This window comes from Triplophysa rosa, linkage group LG8 (genome assembly GCF_024868665.1).
Source record: "Triplophysa rosa linkage group LG8, Trosa_1v2, whole genome shotgun sequence".
In the NCBI taxonomy this organism is placed as follows: Eukaryota; Metazoa; Chordata; class Actinopteri; order Cypriniformes; family Nemacheilidae; genus Triplophysa; species Triplophysa rosa.
Window position 1 is genome coordinate 6,114,410 of NC_079897.1, and position 11,533 is coordinate 6,125,942.

The 11,533-nt window shown below is 37.6% G+C and overlaps 1 protein-coding gene across 1 annotated transcript; it reads right to left on the bottom strand.

Annotated features, from left to right (window-relative positions):
* Positions 1 to 2,128: 2,128 nt before the first annotated feature.
* Positions 2,129 to 3,603, bottom strand: gbp (glycogen synthase kinase binding protein). The gene has a single exon (XM_057339648.1). It carries the CDS (start codon positions 3,466 to 3,468, stop codon positions 3,013 to 3,015), a length of 456 nt encoding a protein of 151 aa, XP_057195631.1. The 5' UTR covers positions 3,469 to 3,603; the 3' UTR covers positions 2,129 to 3,012.
* Positions 3,604 to 11,533: the final 7,930 nt, after the last annotated feature.

An 11,533-nucleotide genomic window follows, 5' to 3' on the forward strand; every position in this document is an offset into this window, starting at 1 on the left:
AGAAATCGGCTGATTAGCATTTTTGTGTTTATCGTTCTTGTTAAATGAACAGTTCACCAAACAATTTAGTTATTTATTCACGTTCATGTTCTTTAAACAGATTAGTGTGCTATTACTTTTTTAGGATGACCAGATTATTAAACAACAATTATTAAGTAAGCAGAATGTCTTACATTGAAGGAGGTGTCCCAGGTTGTATAAGAACCAAGAGACGAGGACTTTGCCAGTAAACAATCATCCAGAACACCCGAAACATGCTAAACTATTGCATTGCCAACATGATACGTAACTCAGTAACTTCATTTGGGCAACTTATAAAATGTCCAGCTGCAATAACCCATTGTGAGAATTGAGGAGTCACGCCGCATTATCTCAGAAGAAAAATATATGTGAAGCCGGTGTTACTCATTCTCCCCTTCAAAGCGACAGATTCAGAAGCAATCCTTTGACTTGGATCTTGAACCCCCATTTCATCATCGTCACTTTAGCATGTAGGTCAAAATGTAGGACAGGACGTGGAAAAAAACACTTATGTAAGGCTTATGTATAATTTTTGAGTCTTGGGTGTTTGTGACATTTCAAGGTATGACACAAGCCTTTGGTGGATGGGGATCTGAAGTGAGAACTTTGGTGCTGCAGGATGTAATTCTGAAGTCAAAGGCAACCGGGTGTGGACTTATAAAGAAAATAAGCTTTCTACAAAATAAGCTGAGCAAAATATGATGTTTTATATAATGCTGCTTGAAAAATCATTGCAATAAGATAGTATAAGTATACCTAGTATAAATTCCAAATCATGATACTGGAATTTTGAACTGGTTTTAGTAAACAGTAAACCGTTGATTACCATATTAGCATTTGTTAACGAATTTGTATTTTTTCAGAAGGCCTACTTTCCTTAAACAACCTTTTCCCAATTTAAACACATTTTGATTCTCCTTATGCTGTAAATGCATGTTTGTTTCTGTTTCTGAAACACTAAACCGATTTAGAGATGTTGTCCTGTCAGACTGGTGTTGTGAGTGTAGTCTACTGCCATCTGCTGGAAGATAAGAAAAGTACCTCAGCAAAGAAGTAAATCGCTAAATTTCTAACGTTTAGTTTAGTTTAGGGATATTTATTAATGCTGCGGGTGCAAATAACTAGACATTTATTAACTTTCATCCACAAACCGTGATCAAAGAACATATCGTGATGTTTATCGCTGCAGATATCACATCTATAATGAAGAGTCAATGTTTTCTTTCTGTGATTGTAAACAGATGGTGGAATTTTTGGACAACCTATCCACGTATTGCCTCTTCATGAAAGCATTCAGTTGTTAATGCAGTTCATATGCATAGTACTTGAGGCACACAAATGCTACATTTTCACATTTGTCACTACTTATTCTTTTTTTACATAATATTGTCCCTGGCCTGACCCTAATTATAACCCACACGCAAACCATTCTATATTTTTACGAAAAAACTTCTTAAATGTGTTTATTAGGCCTTTTGAACTGCAGGGGCAATGTCCTCAAAAGTGTGTCAAGGAGGACCAGTTGATTTCACCTTCATCATGTAGTTAAATTACGCACGCACGCACACACACACGTTGTGGGGATGTACATTTATTCACTTGGCAGATGCATTTATCCAAAGCGAAGTAGTAGAGCATATAAACATTTTGTCAACATGTAGTCTACTAAAAACCACTAGTGATTTTTTTATTTTGTTGTTTTTAATGACATATACCAGAATAATTTTGAATTGTAAAATACTGAAATGTTATTTGAATTTGATAGATTTACTCAATGTTATATTCTCTCTTTTTAAGACCCTTTAGATAAAAGCTTCTGCTAAACGCATTAGTATAAATGAATCAATTAGAAAGAGTGACCTAGAAAGTATTGTTTTTACACAACTTTTGTATTTTTACTGACTAGTGAAATTGCTAATACTATTTGAAAATTTACACTAATACGGCATTCTTTTAAGTAGGACTACTGAAAATACCATATTTTATGAATGATTGTATTTTTTTTAAATGTGACTTTTTTGGTTTATGTAAGAATTAACCATAAAAGAAAGAAAAAATTACCACCCTGCTATAGGTACATAAAAAATAAAGACAATTTGAAACAATCTAATGCAAAAAACACCACATTTATTCGACACCAAACCCTCTGAACAACCAGAGTCATTAAAAGCACTTCGTTGCGAAGCATACACACGGTTTACACAATAAGTGAAAACAAAACAAAAACATGGTAACTCCACATTGGAATCTGAAACGGCACCAGAGTGTGTGTTGTGATCACATCCCACTCCCATGTATAACAGATTTGCTCACACACTGGCGAGTTTGATACAGATTCCACCCTAAGGAGTGTTCTTGCTCCTTGCCTGGCAATCAAAGGGACAGTGGAAAAGGCCCAACGTGGGGTTCACAGAGGGCCAATTTGAAACCAAAATAGTGATATCAGTATCTAAAAAAGGTGTTCAAAGAAAGTAAACAAAAATGGGACCCGTAGCCTGATCTAGGCGTGGACTACCACAAGCAGTCCGATCACATCTACACTGTAAACACAGCCATTGAGCAGTTTGCTACCAACACATGCAGCTGACGAGCAGCAAACAAAAACAAAACGCACCATCCATTCAAGGACAAACCAGCCAGAGGCCAGATAATAATAGCCTACTCTCATAAAATGCATGGCTGTAGATTACTAGATTTTGTTCATATTGCATTTCAATGAATACTGCTGGACACTGAAGTAACTAAATAAAAAAGTGTTAAAAAGAACTATAGGTGGGTCACCTTGCTAAACAGTGGAAAATAAGATACATAACATTTCCATCCCATCGACAGACATTAGAAAATTATAAGGGTGTGATATCAAAGTTATCAAAGTTTTAAATTCCAGCAAAAAAACGATATATCCCAATGAGCTGGCGGCCTCGAGATTTCATCAAACGTGAGAGAGGACGTCAATGCATTCGCTGGTGTAGTCGACGTAAATAATTCAAGTCAGTCTACGGGATTGGAGATGTCGTTTTCCAGCGGCTCCGATGAAAACTGAAGCCTCCTAACCGCTTCTTTAATCAGATTCCCCGATAGTATGAGTTCCTGCAGAAGCTGATGCGGATCGTCCTCGTCGATTTTCTTTCGGTTCCACGAGGATTTAAAATGGTCCCATTCCTGATCGCTGGATCCGGGCGGGTTGTACGGACTGGCCCGGCTGGTGCGTAAACTCCGGCTGCGGAGACGGATACAGCATCCATTGCGCCGCTGACCTCCCGCCGCGTTGGCGTTGCTGTTCGTGTTGCTCGTTTTGACGCCGGTTGCGCCGTGCAGGCGCGATATCGAGCTATTGTTGTGAAGCTGAAGCGCCTCGCCGATCTTCGACACGAGAGCGTCTACCTCCTTTGAATCCACCGTCACCGACTGTTCCAAAAATATATAATTCTCCTTCCGACAAGGCATTTTTACAAATATATGCGTATATTTAAAAAAATATCCTGTCTCGAGGGTTGTTTTTGTTTAAATGGATGGGATCGTTTCGCCAGTGTTGCCGTTCGCCACGCTTCCCAACAGAAACAGCCCGAGGGTTGATTTGTAAACAATGGATGACGCAGAATCCGGCACGTACCATTTTTGAAGCAGAGGGGACGTGTTCAGTCCATTTAAATTGTGCGGTGTGTTTTAAATTGTTAACTACTTCAAATTGCTTACCATTTTTAAAAATTCAGCTAAATAACCATCTTTTACGAAACACTGTGCCCGTTTTTCATTCTTAGTGGAAATGTTTCTTTTTGGCACCCCCTGTGTCTCGAATATCAGTCAGATTTAATAACAGTCACCGAGTGTGTACAAATTCAGTACTCGAAGACATGTGTAAACTCAGTGCACCCTTATGTCTTACGATGGTGCAGCTGTATGTAACGTTACCAGAGATTTAACACAGGCACATCGACTATTTTTACGAGAACTGGTATCGCACACATGGTCGTTAAATCAAAAACGACCTTTCTGAACCACATTTCCATATAAGGAACTTGAATGAGCTGCCTTGACCATGTGGGTCAGTTATTGTATCTCTTTTTGGCTTTATTTTTGTAGCTTTTAGAGGGATAGTTCACTCAAAAATGAAAATTCTGTCATGATCATTTACTCACCCTCAGGTTGTTTTAAACCTGTTTAAATGTATTTGTTCTGTTAAACACAAAGAAAGATATTTGTAAGAATGTTAGCAATTTTCATTTCTGTGACATCATCCACTACCATAGTAGGAAAAAAATATTGTATCTTTATTTTGTTCTGTTGAACACAAAGTGAGATATTTTGAAGAATTTAGGAAACAAAACAGTTCTGGGTCACCTTTGACTACCATTTAATTTTACCTACTATGGCAGTCAATGATGTCACAGAATTGATAATTGCTAACATTCTTCCAAATGTCTTTCTCTGTGTTCATCAGAACAAAGTAATTTATACAGGTATGAGATGACATGAGGCTGAGTAAATGATGACAGAATTTTCGTTTTTGGATGAACTATCACTTTTAACATTTTGTAACATGGGTTGGTTACAAAAACAAAAGGCGTGTGCCAGATTTGTTCTATCTTACCTAAAAAACGTGTTCATTCAAACTGACTCATCACAGCAATTAGCCCAATTTTATCAGTTTGTTGCTTGTTATTATCCTCACAAATTAATGCTTAAACATCCCCATGAATGTAAATTCTGAGTATTTAATGCTGTGGTATTGTCTGTTCTGACAAAGTTGACCACATCCTGTTTCAGAATGTTTCTTAGAGTTCTTTAGAACTTTAGAATCGTTTTACCCAACAGCTACCAAAGGATGACACCATTTGAGTAAATAAGTAACATTTTAGGTTCATAATATATAATGTAGAGGCTACTTTTCCCAGAAATCTTTGAACCATCACGTAACATTTTCTTCCCCATGCGTCTCATAACTTGCAACATTTTGATCGATTCTTCTAAAAATATCCAGCTCAAGGCTGCTCAAATATCATACCAGCTGTTGCATAAGCTGCTTTACCGCTAACATGAGGATTGCATCCATGACATAAATATTGATATAAAGTAGGATTCGGTTAATCATGCTGTCAGTTTTTGAAAGAAATAACATTTATGCACATCATCTTACATGATCATCATTTAGGCGTTAAGCAGATGCTTTTATTCAAACCAAAAAAGGGGTTTGGGCCAATTTCTGCAGTCTGTAAAAATATTACATACTTACAGTCAAAAGGGGGTGGATGGTGCAGGACGAGAGTATTATTGGTCTCAGTGTGCAATGCAATACACCACTCAGCTACGCTTTTTATTTTCAGTATCAGAGTTTTGTCAATTTGCCCATGTCTGAGCAAATAATTGTGATTAGATGCACCGAATGTTCTAAAATTGTAAATAATGTTTTTTCTCAGTTAATTATTATAGAGGCATGTCAGACTTAAATGCAATGATCCACCAGTTAAATCTGTTTGTATGGATTGCACCTGAACATCCAAAGCTTTCATTGTTTACCTCACAGCAGGGAGAATAGACTTGAGCACAGACTCAGACCCTAATGAAGTATTAAACATGGCTGCTTGTGTGCCGTTGCTTACAATCACATTCATCAGTATACCGCAGGGACCCAATTTCTCAGAATTCATCTTACTGAGAACCCACTGTGCTCTTTGTGAAAAGAGGTTGAGATCATCCTACTTTTACTCAGCCCTTTATGAGTTACATCTGTCTGAGTAAATGGTCTGACATCTGCCTAACAGTGTGCATACCAGAATATACACAAACCTACACATCAGTAAAACTTGAAATGGTGAAGTTCATGGAAATTTTTGAAACACATTAAATGTCACATGTAATCACATAAATGATGTTTGCTAAGGCAAGCATCACTATTATAATGACATGTTGTTTGTCAAAGTGTAAATTTATAAACTAATGTGTACTGTGGCCATGAATGAAACTTCAAATCGTGAGGCTTATTGTTGGGCCTTATCTCTACGGTAATATGTACCTTATCCTGCCTGCATGACAGGTTTGCTGAGCAAGTAATAGTCTCTAATCTCCTCTTCCATTATGCAATACCATCATAAAAGAGGCATAAATGCGGCATGTGGTCATCAGATGCTTTGTGAAAGCTGTCCTGTTTTTAATGACCTAGCATTAGGGTACATTTTCAAGAAAGAAAGAACAGGCTATCTCTTTTTGGTCACTCAAGTTTGTCCTTTAAATTTATGTGGGTGGGGAGTTATTTGTTGTGGGTGATATGAAAATAAACAGACATGACACAGAGCCGTGGTGTGAGCAAGGAGGACGTCTGTCTGTTTCAAGGACAGAGTCCTGATTTAATACGAATGGTACAATGATTCTGGGTAGATCTGAGCATTTTGTGCCAGCTTTGTTTTCAAGTAGGAGCCGAAAACAAACTGAGGCCAAGTAACCAAGGGGATAATCCACAAGCAAGTCAATGTATAAACAGGAGAGAGAGAACAAGTGCCCCTCCCTGATTTATTGCCCTATTCTTTATATAGCTGAGAGACTTGTTTATCTCTTCCTGTTTTCGTGCCTTGACACAGCAAATAAAGTATGAAGATTATTAGTTTATTATTGTTTTAAATATATTTTAAAGTTGCAGTGTCCAGGTAACTTAACCAAAGTTAAGACTGTGTCTTAACAGCTATTCTCACAGACTAGCAATAAGTTAGGACTAATCGGTCTTACTTTTCTTATTTCAATAAAACCAATCTACCTTTTTATGTAACTGACTTGAAGAAGTTATGACCAGTCTTGAAGAAAAAAAATTGGTGACTAACTTGTAAGACTAGTCTAAGCAGTTTATGAAACCGGGTCACATGAAATAATTAGCATTAGCAACATAGCAAATGGGCAATTTCATGAAAATGTCACCTTACCATGAAAAAATAAAGTTTTTACCAAAGGTTTTTACTATCGTGATAGCACAGTGGTTCAAATATCCATGTGATGTCTCTCTTCAAGTTTTTAAAGCATTTGTTTTATTTTTAGTGCATGATTTTTCATAGTCAGGTCAATTACATTTTCAGGAGTGTCACATCCATAACAGTAGATATTCCTCATAAATCACATGAAAATTAAAATAAAGTCACTATTTTATGTTCTATGAAGAGACATCCCTTCCACGTTTGTTAGGTATAAGTGCTTCAGGTTTGTGCATTTTAATTCACAGAAATGCTACAAAGCTTGTCGTCTCCCAAAAACCGTGTCCATTTTTTTTGTCACATCCATAACACGTTTATTTCTCTTTTTTAAAATGGAAAACCTTGTGGATAGACTGATATTTTTCTAATGTTTAAACTCTATCAACAAGGGTTTAGTAAAATATAAACAAATGGTTCAGTATATTGGTAACAAATACATTCTCTGAGCGTTTATATGTCACATCCATAACGCTGGAATTTTTATTCAAAAGGAGCATGAAAAAGCAGTTTTATATTTAGTGTTTCAATATTTATTGATGTATATATGATATAAATAAATATATATAATTCAGTTTCAAGGTATTGGCATAATTGTGTGTGCATTCTTTTAAAACAAAGATATACAATAACTACAAACATTAAAGTGAAATTAAAATAACGTGCTATGAAGGATAAAAAAAACAATAAAGTAGGTAAATTTGCAAAAGATTGACTGAAATATAAACAATTAAAATATATATAAAATTTTGCATTTTAAGCAGAAGCATGTGAAAGAGATACTGTGTGTACAGTATACAGTATATATTTTGCAGTGTCACATATCTTTGGAACAGCACGCTTCGATAAACCATTCACAATAAGAAAGTAAATATAATAATTTTTATTTCATGTTGACTAACTAGCAGCGGTTCCTATTGCATGTGTGTTGTGTTGCGTGCCGTCTGTCATCTTGCATTGCTTGACAAATTGTTTTGCACCTGTGTGAATTGTGGGGGTGGTTGGTTGGTTTTTGTTTGAACGTACAAAATCACTCTGACTTCACACAAAGCTCCTCCTTTACTTTCAGGGGAGTGTTACTGTAGCTGCCTGGTGTCAACCTCCTTAAACAACCTCCTTTATTACTCATCTCTACTGGGTTCAGAACTTCAGAAGGGGGTTGGGCTTTACTGGATTAAGACCTGCCTTCCAGCATACCTTTCTCTTGCATAGTACAGCTCATTTAATCTAAATTTTGAGAGAGGCTCATTCTGATACGAGCGTGAGATTATGACAAGGAACAACACAGTGGTTTGTGTGAGGTGGTTACAGGAAGGATATCAGTTGCATGCCATTTTACTACTAATTTACTTGGAAAAGAAATGTGTAAATGCAGAAAATTGATTGAACAAGTGAAATGACAGAAAATGGCTGTTAGAATGCCCAATTGAATAACTTTTTCTAGTCAATAGGCTACATTGAACCATAACCAGTTTCATGCATGAGAAACATTCTCACTCTAAGCATTACATCACTGAACAAAAATCTGTGTAGTGCACCATAAGGGCCATGATTTATCAACCGAGTCTTCGTTTATTAAAGTTCGATTTATTTATTAATGGCTTTGAAGCACATGCATCTTCAAAACTCCAAATCCGTTTTGGGATCTTCAACAAACAAGTGTTTATATCCTCCTTGACCTCATCATAATAAAAATAGACATGACAGTCTGGTGATGTGTACCAGAGTGAGGAGTGTGATATACAACCTTGCAAAAATAAGTGCTTAAAAAAGCATCAGTAGGCCCACATATTTTAAGAAACATAGGGACATTAGGACATACAAACATCTTGCTTAAAAAGAGCAAGAGACATTTTCTGCAGGCCACGTGCTGTGTTTTAGTGAAGCTTGCATTTGCCACAGTCAGTTATGATTTCCTAGAATCTGTAGCTCCTCCCCCTTGAGAAAAGGCCATGTTTGTGTTGTAAACAGCAGGCGCACGTGTCAGAGCAATGGACCCGGCTGCCCTCAAGCTCTTGAGCTTCAGCCAAGACGAGAAGTCTAATGGCTGTTTACAACAGAATAACCCCCACCCTTCTCTTTTCACTTTCTCTGGATTTCCAGTCCAAAGGCCTCTGGGAAATGCTGCGTTCAGCACACAGCCGTTCACCCCCAACCTGGCGTGTTCCTACAGTGAGCTCAATGTCTCTCACCATCACCCTCTCGCCCAGCTGGGCTCATGCCAGAATAAACACGACAGGAAGTCCCAAATGATGTGGACTATGGAGTGGCATGATTATCGATTGAGTAGCATAATGTAGGGACAGTAGAGCTATTCTTGGAAACACTTGGTTTACACTCTTAAAAACAAAGGTCACTCCTTACAATTCCATCGAAGAATCATTTTTGGTTCCACAAAGAACCATTCAGTCAAAGGTTCTTTAAAGAATGATCTCTTTCTTACCTTTTTATGATCTGAAAAAACTTTTTTCACCACAAAGAACCTTTTGTGAAACAGAAAAGTTCTTCGGACGTTAAAGGTTCTTTATGAAACCATTTAGACAAAAAAAGGTAATTTTATGGCATCGCGAAGCACTTTGTTTAGAGAGTGTAGGGGGAAGTATGGTCAGGGCCAGAGCCGTTGAAAAACAGAGTTGCGACACACTTTGGTCTCGCCGCCGCGTGGTCACGTGGTTCATGGCGCTCTCAATAGTTCCAAGCTATCAGTCTGTTTGAATGGGTTTAAGCGGAACAGACAGTGGATGCAGCTGTATTTGCAACAAATTGGTGTTGGGGTGACATTCTGTATAGTCAGATCGTTTAATCGCCAGCCTGTGGATCGCAGATACAGGATAGTATCGAGGGGCGGGGAAATTTACGCATTTATCTATGACAAGCTGCATTTGTAGACAAAAACAATCTTAGGTGGCTAGAAAATTCTCCTGTGTGACTGCAATTAGCATTCTATCAGTGTAAGTTCAGTGCAGCTGGCAACATTGTTACTTCCCACCGCAACCCTTTAAATGAAAGAATCAGCTATCGCTGATATGTCTGTGTATCGACACGATAGTATCGTCAATCGGAACAACCCTACAACACATTTCACTACATACCAACACAATATATGCAATGTTTACTATGTTGATTAAATTTATAATAATATTTTGTCTGATGAGTGTTAGAGAGACAGTATTAATCAGTTTTGTATGTTTCATTTGACTAGGAAGAATGCCTAATGTGCAATTCATTAACAGTATACATCCATTCATCTGTATCTTATGCTTCTATGATCATCAGTACATACCAATGTTAAATTATGTTAAGACATTCACCCAAAATTGCACAAGTAGTTTATCAATAAATAATGAATGATTGCAATTAAATGCACCACAAAGAGCGCTGAAAAATGAACAAGACAAAAAATTTCAGTCAGTAAGAGATTTTGTTATATAGCGTATACAGGGAGAGGGTAGATACTATTTTATTTAATGAGCAGTCTTTATAGAAAATCATTCAACCACATACAGACACACAAAAAAGCCATTTTTATTTAGGAAAACAATATTTTGTTCCAAAAACATCCTTATAATAAAACACCAGTTTTACAGAGATGTATTTTATCAACTTACCTACGAATGTGTCTGGGAAACAGTGAAATTAATGGGCTTCAATGCAATGTTTGGAACTATTGGTTCCACGACACGAGTTAATTCCGCATTCCATTCTTCCAACGGACGTCTATGCGAGTGTCGCAACTCCGTTTTTCAACGGCTCTGGTAAAGGAGTGTTCTAAAGGATTTTTTGGGTGAACTGTTTCTTTAAGGCTGGCTGTGGTTTTTAGTAATGCTAACATATCAGTGCAGATTCCACAGACACTCCTATAAATCTTAAGAATGAGTCATCAAATAAACTGCATCAAAAGGTTAGCAAATCAGTGCAAGAGTTTAAATCACTTTACTGGTTTATCACATGACTATCATGATTAAACATGAATTGAAAGGAAAAATAAACACAAGGCAAGGCTCGACAAGTTACGATGTTCTTTAAATCCAACCACATAGGACATTATATCCCTCTGGCTTGTGATGTCATGTAAAGGAGGCACCAAGAAGGACGATTACACAAACATGTTTAGTCATAGGATAAAAGTGTTTTATATACCATTGTACTGACCTTCTGTAGTGCTGTAGAGTATTTAAACATGCAAGCTAATATAGGACATGAATGAGATGATCAACAGCAGGGGCGGACTGACCAGAAGGACATTCTGTCAAAGTCCAGAACGGCCATCCCACCGACGGGCCTGTGGTCGTGACCAGGGGTCAGTATCGGAACTTGGTGATGTATGGGGCCGGAATACGGAACATACGGACGTTATTAACGTGAAGGCATTAGCGAGACGGCCACGTATACATGTTACGCAATGACACGTTACATACAACACCTCCCCCCCAACACAACCCCCCTCCCCGTCGACAGTAATGTTGGAGTGGCCGATGTTGGCCGAAAACTCCAGGGCCATTTTTGCTTCGCAGTCCGCCCCTGATCAACAGTGTCTGCTCTTTTTAGAGCACGTGTCT